Source organism: Leucoraja erinacea, chromosome 24, assembly GCF_028641065.1.
Source record: "Leucoraja erinacea ecotype New England chromosome 24, Leri_hhj_1, whole genome shotgun sequence".
NCBI lineage: Eukaryota > Metazoa > Chordata > Chondrichthyes > Rajiformes > Rajidae > Leucoraja > Leucoraja erinaceus.
In genome coordinates this window covers 33,084,413-33,103,909 of record NC_073400.1, presented here as the reverse complement: position 1 = coordinate 33,103,909, position 19,497 = coordinate 33,084,413, and the positions used below count along the sequence as shown (strand labels likewise).

The following is a 19,497-nucleotide window of genomic DNA, read 5'->3' as shown; positions in this document are numbered from 1 at the left end:
CCTTTATCGGGGCCCGTCGGGAGTCTTGCTGCAACAAGTAGAGCAAAGTATGGATGAGAGAAGGAACTGCCCAAGATCCAAAACATACCACCTCATCTGTGAAACATGGTGGTGGGGGTGTTATGGCCTGGGCATGTATGGCTGCTGATGGTACTGGCTCGCCTATCTTCATTGATGATACAACTGCTGATGGTAGTAACATAATGAATTCTGAAGTGTATAGACACATCCTATCTGCTCAAGTTCAAACAAATGCCTCAAAACTCATTGGCCGGCGGTTCATTCTACAGCAAGACAATGATCCCAAACACACTGCTAAAGCAACAAAGGAGTTTTTCAAAGCTAAAAAATTGTCAATTCTTGAGTGGCCAAGTCAATCACCCAATCTGAACCCAATTGAGCATGCCTTTTATATGCTGAAGAGAAAACTGAAGGGGACTAGCCCCCAAAACAAGCATAAGCTAAAGATGGCTGCAATACAGGCAGAACATCACCAGAGAACACACCCAGCAACTGGTGATGTCCATGAATCGCAGACTTCAAGCAGGCATTGCATGTATAGGATATGCAACAAATTATTAAACATGACTACATTCATTGACATGACATTGCAGTGTCTCAAACATTATGGTGCCCTGAAATGCAGGGACTATGTATAAACACTGCTGTAATTTCTACATTGTGAAACAAAAATGTATAAAAATGGCCTTTATTAAAATCTGCCGATGTGCACTTTAACCGCATGTAAGTTTTTCTATTACAAATCTCAAATTGTGGAGCACCGTGCAAATAAATAAATGATGGGTCTTTGTCCCAAACATTATGGAGGACACTGTTTCTCTCCATGTGATATCAAATGAATGTCTGCAGTCAAACACTTGGGGATGTCCTGAAGCTGTAAATGATGCCACCTCATTTGTTTAATTGTATGGAAAGCAGAGTTGATGGTGGAGACTTGTGGGGTAATATGCAGAGTAAGGATGTCAAGAAAGGCAAGCATGCAGAGTGTTTAATTGGAACATTGACATTGTTACTTGCTGCAGTTTATCTGGCCCATTAATGCAATTACACACAATAAATATACAACAATAAACATAATAACCAGTAATGACTGGGAAAGACGGAGTGGAATGCTGTTGAACTGTGGGGGGCTTCTCAGTACAAAGAGAACTCTTTCACTGCTGAACAGTGCTGTCAATGTATCTAGCTGAGAGTATGAGATTCATGTGTCGATATCCATTGAACTTGCACAGGCACAGCTCACTGTGCTGAATATTCTATGTGCAAAGTCAAGCAGCTGTTTGGAACTGCTTGACGCATTGGGCATGAAAGCAAAGTTAGACAAGTATGAGGCTGCACACGTGTTGTCTCAGCTTGGATGCTGTGGCAGGGGAAGGGGGGGGGAGAACAACTTCTGCAGTGAGTCATGATTATTCCTGCCCAGAGTAGGGGGATCAAGGACCAGAGGACACGGGTTCAAGGTGAAGGGGAAAAGATTTAATACAAATCTGAGGGGTAACCTTTTCACACAAAGGGTGGCGGGTGTATGGAACGAGCTGCCAAAGGAGGTAGTTGATGTTGGGACTTTCTCAACGTTTAAGAGACAGGTACATGGACAGGATGGGTTTGGAGGGATATGGGCCAAACGCAGGCAGGTGGGACTAGTGTAGCTGGGACATGTTGGCCGGTGTGGGCAAGTTGGGCCGAAGGGCCTGTTTCCACACTGTATCACTCTGACTCTATCACACTTTGCCATGATTATTTATTTATTTATGGTCACTGTGTATTGAAAGAGGATCTGTATCTTTTGCAAGATGCCACCTGGAAGTGAAGACAGTCAAATAGGAACTCTGTGAGATGTTAAAGTAGCTGACCACTTCTGCACAGATACGTTTGTGCTTGTAAAAACCCCAAAGATTAACTGGAAAACTACACACTGTGTAGGAAAGAACTGCAGATGCCGGTTTAAATCAAAGATAGACACAAAATGCTGGAGTAATTCAGCGGGACAGGCAGCATCTCTGGAGAGAAGGAATGGGTGACCTTTCGGGTCTGAAGAAGGGTCTCGAACCGCAACGTCACCCATTCCTTCTCTCCAGAGATGCTGCCGCCTGTCCCACTGAGTTACTCCAGCTTTTGGTGTCTCCTTCAACTGGAAAGGTGCCCTCGTTTGGTTTGCACATTGACCTCAATCAATCTTAAACCAACTCGGGGAAGTAAATAACTGCTTTATGATTGGCCAAAATGTAACTGATCAGACATTTTACAATTCATGTTTTGCCAGTTGATAAATCTTGATCACTGACACTAAACCACAGTGTTTATCGTCTATATGAACATTTTCACAGCTATGTTGAATTCCTTTCAAGTGCATTAAGCAACACCACTTACAGCTTACTGTTGAAAGATTCAACTTCAATCCCTTGCATGCAGGTGACTTGTACTTGTATGAAGCTGTATGGTCATTACTTGATCTACTTGATCTTCCTCCGAAAGATACCGTCAAGCAGGGATTTCATAAAACACTTGAAGCACAAAGTGAACAGGAAAAAAATTGAAGCAATTGCCTTCTTGTTACTTGATTTCTCAAAAGTTAATATGTTCCTATGGTACATTAGAGTTTTTGGAAATTATGTCTGAAGTTTTTTGTCGAGGGAGAGAATGGGTTTCACATTTGGTCGATTCCCAGGTAACTCGAACATGGTTCAGTTTCTGTGGGATATGGTAAATTCTGACATTATACCACACAAAGGTTGCAAGTTATGTAGAAACAAAGACATGCAGATGCTGGTTTATACCAAAGATAGACACAAAGTGGCCCAGGCAGCAGCTCTGGAGAAAAAGGATGGGTGACATTTTGGGTCGGGACGTTTCTATGCATGTTTTGTGCAAACTCAGTTGTCCCAAACTGCTGACAGATGCTGGAATGCTGCACTGCGATGACAGATTACAAATGAAATTCAGCATGGGAGTGTGAAGTCATGGGATTTGTGGATTCTAATCGAATTTGAGCCAGAGTTTCAATGGATTCAATGGAGCTGAATGGCGAGCGGAGACTGGGGTGAGTTTCAATTTGAAATGTTTTCATTTCTAGAGATTAAATGTTTTCATGTTTAGGTGTTGCATAGCCAAAATATTCTCAATAACCTTTCAAAGTTTCTGTTTGCTGAAAACATTTAGAGATAAACAGCTTGTCAAACCAAGGTGTGTATCGGTGAAACTGGTTTAAGCTGGTGTTCAAATATAAGATGCACTAATGTCTGATTAATGAATTGCGGAAGTGTTTCAGTTGACTGCCATGTTTTTAGCAGTAGTGCATGAGAATGCTGGTTAGGACCGTCTCTTTGGAGACATTCAAGACTATACTCTACAGCTGTCATTATGTCTCTGGTATTAATGATTAGGAACTGTTTTTGTAGAGCTTGTAGTTATATGGAGCTTGGATCCCTGTGACTAACAGACAAGAGACCACTGTATTAAGTGCACTACATTCACCGCTTCCCTTCACCCATGCTATTAATTATGTCTTCAAAATTCTAACACAAATGTCGAACATAATTTCCCTTTCAAAAAAACATTGTTATTTGGCCGAATCAGAGTATTTTCAAAGTGTCATGATATTTTTAATCGGAGAGAGGGCTGCCTTTTTAGACCGAGATAAATGAGTATTTTCTCTTCAGAGAGCCATGAGTCGTTAGAACAGTGACCGGCAGCTTCTAGCCTGGTATCCTAACCACAGTATTTATGTGGTTGATCTAGCTGAGTTCTGGTCTGTGGTAACCTGCCTGGGATGTTGATGATTAGAGGATTTGCCTTTGCTGAAGTCCACACATGCCAGGGGAAAGGCGGGGACAATCTTTTCCAATTCAAATCTCACTGCCTGTTATCAGCTTGGTCTGTTATCAGCTTGTATGACAGTCAGAGGTCAAATTCCCATGGCACATCAGATATATTTTGTAGAACACTCTCTACATTTGCCAGATAACCGGCATCAACTGCCCAACTACAACCAAAATACATTGCTTGGCCCATCTAAAGTTTGGAATAAGGATTTGCCAGAATGAAGCTCGACAAATCTGAACTCAAAACCAATTCCATAAATATTAAAGGCAAGTTGGCGATAACAAAACCTCACCCCCAAACGCAAATTCATGCCAGTTTCCTGTTTACATATTCAAAGATTGACGGAGCCAAACACATCCGCCCTTTGTAATCATGTCCATCGACCATATAATAACAAAGGGCACAGAGCAGCACTTGGCAACGTCTCAGATATAGAGCTATTGGCAAATGATTGGCACCAGCAGGTTATAATTTACAAGTTCAAAAGTTAAAGGAGTAGAATTAGGCCATTTGGCCCATCGAGTCTACTCCGCCATTTAATCATGGCTAGTCTCTGCCTCCTAATCCCATTTTCCGGCCTTCTCCCCATAACCCTCGACACCCTTGCTAATCAAGAACTTATCTATCCTTAAAAATATCCACTGACTTGGCATCCACAGCCTCTGTGGAAATGAGTTCCACAGATTAACTACCCTCTGATTAAAGATGTTCCTCCTCACCTCCTTCCTGAAGAAATGTCCTTTAATTCTGAGGCTGTGACCTCTGGTCCTAGAGTCTCCCACTAGTGGAAACATCGTCTCCACATCCACTCTATCCAGGCCTTTCATTATTCTGAAAGTTTCAATGCCTTGTCTTTGCATCATTACAGTTTATGTTACCAATTTAAAAGAGCATTAACTTTGTAGGAATATTTAAACTTTACAAAGCCTAGTGAAGAGTCTGTGACACACTCTCCGATGTAGCTGTAACACATCGGAATCTTAAACTCCAGAACTAAGCACCTCATCCAACAATTCAACCACTGCACACCCTTGCAGTCAGGCAAACTAATAACCCTAACCCTAACCCTACCTGGGCAACTCACCAAAGCCACAACCTCCAACTAGGATGAGGGGAATAGGTGCTGGAGAACAATATAAACTCTAACACATCATCCTGACTTCAGACACATGGTCACTGGGTTAGGTCTAGAATGTCACCCATGACAGCGATATGGAGAATCTGTAAATTGTTTAATAATTCAGTATGGTACAGTGCCACATTGCGAGCAGCCTGGAATTGTCATTGCAACTTACCTCATGAGTGAATCTATACAACCATTAAATTATGATGGAACAGGATCCCATTTGTCAGAGAGCATCTATATTGGCTTTGACCAAATTAAATTAAAGACACAAACTGGCCTTCAGCCCACTGGGTCCATGCCGACCATTGATCATCCTTTCTTCTTAGTTCTATGTTATCCTACTTTCACATTCCACCCCCTCTGCACACGAGGGACAGTTTATAGAGGGTGAATTAATCTACAAACCCGCCCATCTTTGGGACGTGGGAGGGAATCGGAGCACCTGAAGGAAATTCATGCGGTTGCAGGGAGAATGTGCACACATAACACCCGAGGTCAGGATTGAACTTGGCATCTCTGGTGGGGAAGTGAGACAGCAGCTCTACCCGCTGCACCACCATGAGCCCAGTCGCAAAATCCCACATTTTACCTCAGAGTTCTGCCAATTATTCTCTCAATTGAGAGAATGATCATATTGAATGGCGGTGCAGGCTCGAAGGGCCGGATGGCCTACTCCTGCACTTATTTTCTATGTTTCTATGTTTCTAATTGACTATCCAACCCTCCAATCAATCCACGCCAGCAATCCTACATCTTTTGAGTCATACTGGTACACTTCTTTTACATTTTCTATCACCTCAGTGTGTTGCACAGATCTACACAACATCTCAGCCTTTGTGAATCCCAGGGTCCCTGATGCTGTTGATTCACGTTTCTCTCTCACATCGGTTGTTTCGACAATAATCGACTTTAAACGTACGTTTATTGAGCAGGAGTCTTCACACAGGTTAACAACCTAGCAAAGAGTCAAGCTGCCTGCCCTTAATTGCAAGGCTCTTTATATGTTAATGCCACCGTTTAGCAAAGGGACACCCCCCCCCCCCCCCCCCCCCTCCCCCCCCCCCCCCCCCCCCCCCCCCCCCCCCCCCCCCCCCCTTCCCCCCCCCCCCCCCCCCCCCCCCCCCCCCCCCCCCCCCCCCCCCCCCCCCCCCCCCCCCCCCCCCCCCCCCCCCCCAAGTATGTCCCCACCCCCCCCCCCCCCCCCCCCAACATACATATAAGGGGATGATAGAGGAACCACACATAATCTCAGACCAGTAATATCCCTTGGTCTTCCTGGCAAGGGGGGGGGGGGGGGGGGGTTGTGTATTCCTCAATCTTGTCAGACTGGGCCTGTGATCCTTTATTCATGACTACGCAGTAACTGCAAGACATTGTGTATTCCCTCCTAACAGCCTGTTCCAGCAAGCCTGGTCAGCAGCCATCTTATGTCCTTTGTTTCAGTCTACCTGGCCAACCATTTTGTCTTGCAGAACAATCTTATAGCATTGATTCAGAATTTCTATTCATCAATGCTTTACTAATTATTCTTGTAACATGCCCAACAATGTCAAGGATTTTCATTACAACCAAGTTTCTATACTCCTACAAATACTGTGGAAATTTAAGAATTCTTAAAATGTAAAGATTATGCAGAAAAGGAAAGTTACATTCAAATCATCATAGAAACAAGGTACTGAAAGATAAGCAGGGGGTATTTACCAGTGGACGGTCACGATGTGTGTTTACTGCTTCAACATTAAGATAAATTGATTCCATTTTACAACCTGAAAGGAAAAGTAAATAGAATTAAATAAGTAAACTGGGTGCTAGGTTTAATGAACTCCCATGTTAAAATTGTTAATTATTGCCTTCAGATGATGGTGAATACCACAGCCCCTGACAATGTGAGCAATTAAAGAGAAACATGCTGGAGTAACTCAGCGGGTCAGGCAGCATCTGTAGAGAACATGGATAGGTGACGTTTCACAGAGTGCTGGAGTAACTCAGCGGGTCAGGCAGCATCTGTGGAGAACATGGATAGGTGACGTTTCGGGTCAAGGCCCTTCTTCACACTGAATCTGAATGACAGACTTATCATCAGTCTGAAGACTGATCCCGACTTGAAACATCACCTGTCCATTTCCCTCCACAGATGCGGCCTGACCCGACGAGTTCTTCCAGCACTTTGGTTTTTATTCAAGATTCCAACTTCTGCAGTTCCTTGTGATTCCATTAACCTTATTTGCTTCCCTTGTTCAAATGCCCAGGACTAAGACACTTAGCTGGCCAGAGTAAACATTAACACAAAGATTAAACTAAGATGCATAGTCGCATTATACTATTTAAACAACCAACTACCCCTAGGAAGAGTTTAGCTGACTATTAAACTGGAAGATGCTGCACAAAGGTATGTGTTTATTTTATGCATCCATGTCCCACCTAGCTCGGACCACCATGTTTCAGGATAAATAATTCTTTGTTAGAGGAATATTTGTTGAAATTTAAAAAGATCATGTAATTGGCCTGCCCCTTTGATCATGATTAACAGAAACAAATTTAGTGGTTAGAGAAAATGTTATTACGGTACCACTAACCATAAGCAACAGGAGTTAGTTTCATGACTGTGTGTAGAGGACACTTCAAATACGGTAGTTCATCTGTAGAAAGATAAAGGAGAAAATCATGGAGCATTTGAATTGGACGGCCTATTGACTGACCTATGTCATCCATGCTTACTGTGCTGCCCATCTACAGTAATCCTATTTGCCTTCATTAGTCCAGCAAGGGACAGGCCCATCCGTCCACTATGTCTGATGCCAATTTATCTACACGTCTGCCAGGCAGCACGGTAGTGTTGCTGCCTTACATCGCATGCAGCGCCAGAGACCCGAGTTTGATCCCGACTACGGGTGCTGTCTGTACGGAGTTTGCATGTTCTCCCCGTGACCATTTCTCCGAGATCTTCGGTTTTCTCCCACACTCCAAAGACACACAGGTTTGTAGGTTAATTGGCTTGGTGTTTGTGTAAATTATCTATAGTATGTGTAGGATAGTGTTAGTGTGCGGGAGTCACTGGTCGGCGCGGACTCGGTGGGTTGAAGGGCCTGTTTCCGACTGAACCTCTAAACTAAACTAAACATGGCCATATCTCCCGATTGGCTTCCTGTCAGTGTGGCTGTCTAACTATTTCTTCAATGTTGCTATTGTATCTGCCTCCACCAACCTATCCAGGCACCTACAACTCTGTAAAAATTAATGCTTTAAATCTCTGAAAAATGTCCCACTCTCACCTTAAAGCTATGCCTTCTGTATTTTACATTTCCACTGTAGAAATAATGCTTTATAAGTTATCTGTGTTTCTCACAACTCTATCCTTCTATCAGGTGGCCACTCAGGCATCCTATGCTTCAGACAAAACAACCCCAGTTTATCTAACTTGTCCTTAGAGCTAATTCCCACTAATCCAGGCAAGGATTAAATGCCTTTGTCGCTACTTTATCCACCTGTGTTGCCATTTTCAGTTAGCTATCGGCTTGAAGATGTTAAATACAATCAGTCAGAACAGATCTCATTCTTAATATCCAGTTGACGGACCGCTGTCATCATTCCCCGAAATGCCAACCCTTAACAAAGGTCACCTACATTTGTCACTGTAGCTGTTAACCCATGCAATTGTTAACGATGTTGTAGTAACATTACACAGTAGTCTGTGCATTATCATTCCAGTTCCAATTTGTAATGTTTTAAACCATCTGTACTTTAGTTACTGCCGCAGGTGCATTCCATTCAAATCACTGACTGGCTTTGCATTAGAACAGTTTCACTAGGTTCAATATTACCAAGATAATTCACTCTTAATTGCTTTCAAGGTTCAGGAGCAATTGGGGCTGGCACATAGATGCTGACCTTGCCAGTAACTGCCACAGCCTTTCAATAAATGAATGTTGGTGTCCTGTGAAACAGTCCTTGAGATCTGTGGATGCAAATAGTAAATGAGTTGTCTTTCTAGTTCCCATAGTTTGGGACACGCTGTCCCTTTGCTCTACCCATTGTACTTGAGCTACGCTTGATTGTGTTATACTCAGCTATACTTACAGTATTATCTGATCTGTGTGGATAGCATGCAAAACAAAACTTGTACCGTGGTACAAGTGACCACAACAAACCAAACCTAAAGTCAGTGGGGGTCTGGGGAATTGCAGCTCGGTGTAAGGCAGCAACATCAGAAGAGCTACAAATATAGGTGGAATGGGAAAAGGAGACAATATAAAATATTTATCTTTCTCATTTGCTTATTGCTGTACCTGCTCCTTTATCCATAAAGTAAGCGACGAGGCATCTCATGACAGCCTGGTGTGCAATTACAAGAACGTCCCCTTGTCGCTCCAACTCCATGATGACAGGCTCCACCCGTTGGACCAAATCTTGGTAGGACTGAACACAAACACACAGGGCACGGATTCACAGATACTCAACGTAGAAAAAAACGTCACTAAACAAAATCTTCAACAAATCACCGCAGTTTACAAGTAGAAGACACGAGGAACTTAATCATTCTAACATATGAAATATCAGATCCATTTTTCTCAATGAAGCTGCTTGGGTCTATTGCATGAAAAATAAAAATATTATGAAATGAAATTAGAAAATGGTGGTTATTCCAGCAAAGAAACATCCTTTCCCAAATTGTTCTTCGAGTCCCAATGAAGACGGAAGTATCAGGGGAGACGCTTTGTGGACTGTCGCTGAACTTTGTGACTCACGGTATCCCAGTTGCATTAACAGACTCCTGTATCTATTCACATACCCCAGATTCCTGGCATCACCCGGCATGAAACCGGCCCTTTGGTTCAACATGTCCATGACCACCAAGATGCCAATCTACACCAATCCTATTGCCTGCATTTGGCCCCTTGTCCTTCTAACACTGTCCTATCCATATACCTTTCAAGCATTGTAACTGTACCTGTCTCTACTACCACTTCCATCAGCTTGTTCTATTAACCTACCACCCTCTGTGTGAAAGATTTACCATTTACCCCTCAGATCCCATCTAGTTTTGGCCTTCCCTTTGCTGGGAAAAATACTGCAACTATCTACCCTATCTATTAAATCTGTAAGGTCACCCCTTAGTCTCCAGGGAAAACAGTCCCAGTCAATCCCATCTACCTGATAATTCAAACTCCCTAGTCCAGGCAATACTTATGTGAATCTTTTCTGCATCTATTCTTGCTACAGCAGCAGTTTTAGCATCATCTGCAAACGTACTATTTATGACATCTACATCCTCTTCCAAATCTTGAATATATATGATGAACAAACAATAGACCAGCAGTGATCCCTGTGTCACTCCACTGGTTATGGGTCTCCAGTCTGAAACGCAACCATCCTCTGTCTTCCAACACCAAGCCAAATAACACGAGTTTTAATTTAAATGTACACATTTATTTATAGTTGGTCCGGAAGGTTAGAATACTTGGGATGAAAGTTGGGGTAGCTACTTGGCTAGCTACATGGCTAGCTACATGGCTAGCTACACGGCTAGCTACACGGCTAGCTACACATGGCTAGCTGCATGGCTAGCTGCATGGCTAGCTACATGGCTAGCTACACGGCTAGCTACACGGCTAGCTACACGGCTAGCTACATGGCTAGCTACATGGCTAGGTCATCTTTGATCCCAAGTATTCTAAACTTCCGGCCCAACTATAAGTAAATGTCTACATTTAAATTAAAACTCGTGTTATTGTAACTCACTAATCATATTCTCAACAAATTTAGAACAGAACTTGAAATAACCAGCTGGGCATAATGTTCAAATTGAAACTAAACTAACTTTATATTTAGACAAATCCCCTGCATGTAATTTTACATTAAAACTATACTTGGTCTCAACTATTGGATTAACAGACTTGTAGCAAACAAGCAGAGCTTGTGTTTTTACAACAACTAATTTCTCCCATTGGGTTCTTGGCAGTTTATATCCGTCTACATTACACATAACTACATAACTTTAATTATTTCACTTTAATGTTGAGACCCAAGGGCCAATTGAATTACCTGTGCAGACATAATTGTTAAATAAATTCATATTGTAAAAAATAAATATAGCAATTAGCATTTGTTAAGAATACACAGCCAGGGTTTCCCTTTCTAAGATGCTGACTATAAAAAGACATTCTCTGATTTGAATTCATCCTGTAAGATAGTGACACCTACTGACAGTTCCATGACTGGTCTTTGGATTGTATGACAACTACAAGGCTACTCAAGCAGATGGGGAGAGTCCCAGCTAGCTTTACAGGCAGAACTGGAAGGAAGGGGTGTGACATTTCTTAGGGACAGGGACAGAAAAGAAGAGGGAAAGAGAACAAAGCACTGAGACAGAATGGAAGGCAGCGGGGTAAATGAGGAAAGGAACAGTGCTGGGAAAAGTGGGTGGGTGGATGATCGGCAGTTAGAACCAGATGGAGAAGGGGAAAGAATCTGGGTGACGGGGGGCTGAGGGGGCGGGTAGGAGCAGTTTGTAATGAAGTCAATATGTGAGAGGATCTGGTGGAGAGAAAGTGAGATGGAGAAGAAGAGAAGGGATGCAGATTACCTGAAATTGGAGAATTCAGTGTTCGTGCCAAGGGGTTGCAGACAGCAAGGTCATGGTCTGAGATAGTTACAATCAAAGTCCAGAATGCTGCAATATTCCTAGTCAATACAATGTGCTGCTTCCCACATTCCCATATGGAAGGTCAGACAGGGGAGCTCAATGCCATGTGTGGGAGCAGGATATGGATTTGGAAGTCGAGGGTCACAGCTGCAGATTGAACGAAGACATTCCATAGTGTCAACACCCAGTAAGTGATTGTTCATAACTTCATATTTAATAATTAAATATTGTAATGAACAGTTTTTAAGAATGCAGACACAGAGTTTGCCCATATAAGGTAAGACAATGCACAAATGGGGCTACATGGAGGGTACAGCAACCTGTGACTGTGGCACACAGACCCAGACAATGCAACACCTACTGCAATGCCCATTGCTGGATAATCCATGTACTAGTGCAGACCTTGCACTCAACACTACAATAGCGCAATGATGTGTACAGCAGTGGCGAGCCACTATAGAGCATAAGGACACGGAAGAAGAAGGTGTTGATTGTAAAAAATGCTCTCATCCTGTACGATGACTGACATCTATTGGAAGTTTCATTGATGTTATATTGGATTGTGTGAATAGACAATAGGTGCACATAGGCCATTCAGCCCTTGGAGCCAGCACCGCCATTCAATATGATCATGTCTGATCATTCCCAATCAGTACCCTGTTCCTGCCTTCTCCCCATATCCCCTGACTCCGCTATCTTAAAGACCAGAAAATTACCCAGGCAAGTGGAGAGTAACAAAGCCAGCTGGATTAACGAACAGCAGTTGGGTGAATCAATGATTCACCAGGAAGGCCGTGGAGCCTGGACAGTGAAAGGAGAACAGTCACATTCAGATGTTACACTGTGTGTGCATGGAGGGCGGAGCAAGTTCCCGCGTGATGTCAGTGCTGACTAGTGGCATCTCTCCTGCAAAACAAAGTGCTGGAAGAACTCAGCGGGTCAGGCAGCATCTGTGGAGAGAATGAACTGACAACGTTTCGGGTAGTAGGTCTCCCTCTGAATTGCTTAGAGTTGAGAAGAGTGGTACAGCACAGAAACAGGCCGTTCAGCCCAACTTGCCCATGTAAGCCAAGCTACCCCATCTACACTTGTCCAACCTGCCTGTGTTAGGCCCATACCCCTCTAAACCTCTCCCATCCATGTACCTGCACCAAATGTATTTTAAATGTTGTTATAGCACCTGCCTCAACTACCCCCTCTGGCAACTTACCCCACACCCACCCTGAATAAAAGCACTGCTGAACATAATGCTGAAAGCAGCAAAATTGTGGAAATGGAAATGGGGCAACGCGCGAGGCGGGGGGAACTCTGAGACGGAAGGATGTGGGAAGGAGTTTGTCATGATTCTTTACGGGATGGCGAATGCTCTCTCTCTAATGTAGGCGGCTGCTCTGGAGTTACCAGTGGTGGGGGTGCTAACTCTATCAGCACTGATTTACTGCACACTCCACTCAGGTTTATTATTCCACTCAAATTCTCTCCCATCAAATGAATTGTCTGCAAAACCTTGTAAATATGGAATTTTTCGCCATCTTGCCTCCATACCTCTCCTCCTGGGTATCGGTAGTGGTACTTGTCCTGGTCTCGTAGTGCAAATTCATCTGGATATTTGTCGTGGATTTCACTGTAAGTCAACTCTTCACAAACACCCTTGAAAATGAAGTAAAAGACACTTATTACCGAGGCCAGACTTCACAGCGAGCACAAAAGTATTCAAACAACTTCCAAGCTGAAAAGCGACGAGCAGTCAAGTTATTTTTTTACACAGAGGGTCATGAATGGCAGGAACACGCTGCTAGGGGTGGTGGTGGAGGCAGATATGACAGTGGCATTACAGAGATTTTTGGATAGGCAGGTGGAAATTCAAGGAATGTACGGATACAGATTATGTGCAAGCAGGCGAGAGTTGGTCTTGGCATCGGGTTCAGCACGGCCATTGTGGGATGAAGGGCCTGTTCCCACAATGTCCATGCTCAACATGATGTACTGTGCTGTACTGGTCAATGCTCTAAGATCATATAGATGCAGGTGGGGGTAATACAAATCTGTTCCCATTCGGCAGGAGAATGGGGTTAGGAGGGAGAGATAGATTGAATGGTAGAGTAGACTTGATGGACACGAATGGCCTAATTGTACTCCTATCACTTATGACCTTCTCAGTTGATGGTTCAAGGGCTATGGTGCTGAGGTAAAGGGACATTTAAATAATATCAAGGACTTTTTTATTACAGGGCATATTAGAAACTGGAACTCACTGTATAAAATGGCAGAATCAGAGCTTTCAAAAAGGAAATTGAGGAAAAATAAATTGTAGGGAAAATGGCAAGGAATCGGACTGAAGAGATTGTTCTAGATTGATCAACCGACTCCAACTGGTCCAGAACGCAGCCGCCCGACTCATCATCCACACCAAATCCTGGCATCACATCACTCCAGTCCTCAAACAACTTCACTGGCTTCCCATCTCCCACCGGATCACCTACAAAATCCTGATCCTCACCTACAAAGCCCTCCACCATCTGGCCCCCGCCCCCCCCCCCCCCCATATCTCACTGACCTCCTCTACCCCTACCAACCCTCACGGTCCCTCAGATCCACATCAGCCGGTCTCCTCTCCATCCACAAGTCCAACCTCCGCAGTTTTGGGGACAGAGCCTTCTCCAGGGCAGCTCCCAGGCTCTGGAACTCCCTCCCCCAACTGATCCGCAATTCCGTGTCCCTCACCATCTTCCAGTCCCGCCTCAAGACCCATCTCTTCACCTCTGCCTATCCTTAGCCCCACGTCCCCCTCCCTTTTCATCTGTGCACTAATTGCCTCATATTGTGTTTTGAATTGTATTCTGTCTTTACTTTGTGTACTAGTCATGTCTCTACTATTTATTTCATTCCCCTTACATGTTTTTCCTCTACCTGCTAAATTTTTGTAGGGTGTCCTTGAGACTCTTGAAAGGCGCCCATAAATAAAATGTATTATTATTATTATTATTCTACAATAAGTACATCTGGACTCTGCGGGCTGATTAATCTCCCCATATGACCAATTCAATTCTGCAATAACATTGACCAAAAGTTACCACTGAAGTGTGGAGCTGTTAACTGTGGTCATTTCTTTTTCAATGGCTTTTAAAATGAAATTGATATTAAAAAGTCAGTTTATAAAAGGAAGAGATATTATTTCATGACTCACAGCATCGATCTCATTGAGGATTTTCCACTGTTCGTACGGAACACCAAGAGCCTCTGCCGTTTGGATTGTTCGTTTGAGCTGACTAGTCCAAACCTTCAGGTCTGGAATCTTCTGCTCTTCAACAAATTTTCGCAAGGCTTCCCCATACTATAGAAGAATCAACACAAGTTAGTGTGGTTTCTCAAAGGTCATTGTGTTTTAAGAAGGAACTGCAGATGCTGGAAAATCGAAGGTAGACAAAAATGCTGGAGAAACTCAGCGGGTGCATCAGCATCTATGGAGCGAAGGAAATAGGCGACGTTTCGGGACGAAACCCTTCTGGAAATAAGCAACGTTTCGGGCCTAAACCAGGAAGTGTTTTGACCCAAAAAGTTGCCTATTTCCTTCGCTCCATAGATGCTGCAGCTCCCGCTGAGTTTCTCCAGCATTTTTGTGTACTCAAAGGTCATTAACTAATTCAAATATATTATAATACGAATTCAAATATAACCCCATTTGGCTCTTTCTCCACAGCCTGGTAACTTTTAAGCTCAGCTTTCATTTTACTGGCCCAGTTAGTTGTTGACTTCTAAAAAACGAGGACAATGCTGGCACCCTCTTGCAATGATGGCCTGCAGATGAGACTGAAACAATCGTTTTGTAAGCAACTCCCCCTCCCATCATACTCTTAAGAGTCATAAGGGATAGGAGTAGAATTAGGCCATTTGGCCCATCAAGTCTACTCCACCATTCAATCATGGCTGATCTATCTCTCCCTCCTAACCCCATTCTCCTGCCTTCTCCCCATAACCTCTGACACCCGTACTAACCAAGAAACTATCTAACTCTGCCTTAAAAAATATCCACTGACTTGACCTCCACAGCCTTCTGTGGCAAAGAATTCTACAGATTCACCACCCTCTGACTAAAGAAATGTCTCCTCATCTCCATCCTAAAAGAATGTCCTTTAATTCTGAGGCTGTGCCCTCTAGTCCTAGACTCTCCCACTAGTGGAAACATCCTCTTCACATCCACTCTATCCAAGCCATTCACTATTCTGTATGGTTCAATGAGGTCCCCCCATTCTCCAGTGAGTACTCCTGGAAAATGTTCAGGCTTTTACAAATGCATCGTGGAAAGCATCCTATCCAGATGCATTACAGCTTGGTTTGGCTGCAGCTCTGCTCAAGACCACGAATGGCAAAGGATTGTGGAAGCGGACCAGCACATAACCCAACCCATCCCTCCCTCCCTCCCTCCCTCCCTCCCTCTACTCCAGCTACACTTCACGTTGCTGCTGGAATACGGCAAACATTCACCCTGGTCATTCCCTTCTCCCCTCCCCTGTTGAGCAGAAGGTACAGAATCTTGAAAGCACGTACCACCAGATTCCCCACTGTTATCAGACTCTTGAGCAGACCTCTCATGCTGATGATGAATTCCTGATCTTCCAATCTATCTTGTTGGAGCCCTTATATTTTCTTTTTAATCTGCACTTTCACTTTAACTGTAACACTATATTCCGCATCCTGTTTCTTCTTCCCTTTTGAACCAATCTGATGTGCTCAAGGATGGTATGAATTACCCGAATAGAACCTAAACAAAGTTCTTCACTGTATCTCCGTGCATTTAACAATAATGATAAACTAAAACCAAATAAATATCTAGTTTGTAATCCCTCTCTGAAGAAGGGACCTAACCCAAAACATCACCCATCCTTTCTCCAGAGATGCTCCCGAGTTCTTCCAGCACTGCGTTCTGCACTACCACATAAGCAAACGCAGTGCACATAAACAACAGTTTTATGAGCCAAGTGAGGTTGGCAGTGAAAACCCTCCTGTTACCTGCTTCCCTCGTGGTGATAAACCCGAGTCACCGCCAAGCCTGCCACAACTGTTGTATTCACTCTCCCCGTGTCTGCTCAGGTAGATGGTGCGTGGATAGACATGAATGTTCATCAAGTAATACACTATTTTACTCTGAATGTAATCCTGGACTCTGTTCACAAGAAATCGTCGACCAACATTTATTACCTTAATGAAGGACAGGTCTCTAAAGTTGAGAAAGAAAAAAATGACACCCATTAAGTATTAACAAAATAAACTGTCGACTTAACTCAGATTTAATTTCAAATTTCTACAAGTAGAACAAACAGAAGTTGTGAAATGAATACAGGCAACAGAGGAGACCCAAAAATCAATCAGAATTGGATCAATGACCAGACCTTATTGACGAATACAACCACAACAACCCGCTTCATTCACACTTCTTCTTCTTGTGTACGGTGTGCACAGCCTAAAGTTGGAGGTCAACTTGCTCTATTTGATCTATTTGTTTGTGTACATCAGGTTGATTGCATTGGTCGAAACGGGGTGGACCACGTGAAGGTTGCAATCTCCCACCCCGCTTCACACTTAAATAAATGCAAACCTGAAATATAACGATGCATACCGACTGCTGAAGCATCTTGGAATTTAGCGCATATTTTATATTAATTCTTGGCATTCCATTTCATGAATAAATATTATTATGCATCAAAAACAAACGCCAAATTGCATCATTACTTCCTTTCGATGTAGCTTCACAAAATACAATTTAAAACTATTTCACTACCACCTAACGTTGCATGCTGTATTGCTAAGTATTCAGTAAGGAGGGTAAACCTGTGAGTGGCAATCATAACTTTAGTCAGAGAGATTTAAAAGTTCTTCCATTTTAAAACTCTTACTTGTCATAATCATCGGGATCCAATTGTTCATAGGTAACTTGGTAACATTTAATGCGTTTGAGGAAGTCATCCATTATTTTGTCTTGTGCAACCTCTGCATAGTCGGGGCTTGAAACCTTTACCTCCTGTAAATAATAAATGGAAACTCTTAAGCAATGCCAGACAATGTTTTGATTTACAACAGATGTAAATAATTCATCTGTTCCTTAACACTCACATTATACTGCACAGGCAAACCTATCTCCAAACTCCTGGAGCTCAGACTCAGCACCATCCTCTACAACTGGATCCTCGACTTCCTGACCCATACTCTCTAATCTGCACGTATAGGTGACCAAACAATCTCCAGCAGAATGTTTACCACCGGTGACCGACAAAACTATCATCTAGTCCCTTACCATGAGATACAATAAGGGACTATGTTCTAGTCCCTTACCATGAGATACAATAAGGGACTATGTTCTAGTCCCTTACCATGAGATACAATAAGGGACTATGTTCTAGTCCCTTACTATGCTCCCTATGCACTGATGACTGGGCGACCAAATTCTGCTCTAACTCCATTTACAAGTTTGGTGATGAGACCACAATACTGGGCCAGATCTTGAACAATGATGAGACAGAGTACAAGAAGGAGAGGTTAAGGGCCTGTCTTACTTGGCGATTTTTTTCGGCATCTGCCGGCATGATTGACTGACGTATCAGGTCACCGAAACATTAGCGGCGTGAGTGATGACGTATAACATGCGGTGTTTTTTCAAGTGTCTAAACATTTTTTTTGTCGCCGCTGGATTTTGAAATGTTCAAAATCTTTTGGCAACACAGATATGACGCCGGCAGTTGCTGAAAAAAATCGCTAAGTGGGACAGGCCCTTTAGCAACACGGTGTCAAGGCAACAACTACTGCCTCAATGTCAACAATACAAAGGGGCTGGTCATCGACTTCAGGAAGATGCCTTGGTTTGTAATGGTGCTGATGTGGACGTGACCAAGAGCTTCAGGGTTCTGGGAGTAAATAGCAACAATTTGCCCTGGTCTAACCACATTGATGCTATGGCAGAGTTGCACACCAAAGGCTCCACTTCCTCAAAAGGCTAAGGAAATGTGGCATGTCTCAATCAATGACTCTTACTCATTTCTACAGATTCACCAGAGAAAGCGTCACCTTGGGATACATCACACCTTGATTTGGCAACAACTGGCTTGGTTAAATTGTCTTGTCATTGAAAGAGCATTCCTAGTTTCCAGAAAGCTTCCCAAGGGCTTGGTCTGTAGTAAGCTGCAAGGTAATTTGTGGTGACAGGCTACTGTTTCCAGTGCAGTAATTGATGCCACCAGTGTTAACAGCAGGAAAAAACGTCACTGAGTTCAGAGGAAAGAAGAAGCAATTGATTCAAGGATTTTTTTTTTCAAAATCAATTCCTTTCTCAAAAGCATAATGCAGTATTTTCCTCGACCTTTATTAAGACTAAAACAGAAGGAGCTGCAGAGTATCATCAGATCCGAGCTGATGACTGAAAGTGAACAATGCAGGAGTCTGTGGAGTTAAACTATTGCACTCTGCAGAACAGTAAGGAGGCCCTATATCGCATTAGATTGTAAGATACTTATTTCCCTTGACAAAACCCAAATTTGCTTCAAAGCAAAAAATAGAAGCTTCACTTTAAAAAATGTTGATGGATATTCACGGAATGCATTAGTCTGAATAATTTGAGTATCCGCAGCATGATTGCATGGAACACACAGTCTATTCCGATTTCTCGGTGACCAATATATCAATGGCTTGTTTTGCTCTTACCCAGGAATGTAAATATGCTATAGGCTGCTTCATCGCCTGGTGCAAAGACTGGAACAGGCCAACAGTCAGCTCCAGCAGCAATGCAGCAATTTCCTCTCCACCTTCCCAAGGGCAATTATGGACAGAAAATAACGTGGGTCCTGCTGGGAATCCAACACCCACGAACGAATATAAAAATAATTTAATTTTTAAA

At 43.2% G+C, this 19,497-nt stretch overlaps 1 protein-coding gene across 4 annotated transcripts in view; it reads right to left on the bottom strand.

Moving 5' to 3' along the window:
- LOC129708958 (6-phosphofructo-2-kinase/fructose-2,6-bisphosphatase 2-like) overlaps positions 1 to 19,497 on the bottom strand; it is a 58,903-nt gene that overhangs the window by 10,781 nt on the left and 28,625 nt on the right. For 2 of the 4 annotated variants that reach the window (XR_008725432.1, XR_008725433.1), the window contains exons 7-14: positions 17,507 to 17,631; positions 16,623 to 16,830; positions 14,800 to 14,946; positions 13,158 to 13,262; positions 9,256 to 9,385; positions 7,546 to 7,608; positions 6,671 to 6,735; positions 2,392 to 2,525 (exon numbers count right to left, since the gene is read on the bottom strand). Coding sequence is in view for 2 of the 4 variants with exons in the window: in XM_055655054.1 (XP_055511029.1) it covers positions 6,671 to 6,735; positions 7,546 to 7,608; positions 9,256 to 9,385; positions 13,158 to 13,262; positions 14,800 to 14,946; positions 16,623 to 16,830; positions 17,507 to 17,631 (843 nt within the window). In the remaining 2 variants the exon portion in view is untranslated. The remainder of the gene's footprint in view (positions 1 to 2,391; positions 2,526 to 6,670; positions 6,736 to 7,545; positions 7,609 to 9,255; positions 9,386 to 13,157; positions 13,263 to 14,799; positions 14,947 to 16,622; positions 16,831 to 17,506; positions 17,632 to 19,497) is intronic. The other 2 variants (XM_055655054.1, XM_055655055.1) reach the window with 1 other exon arrangement.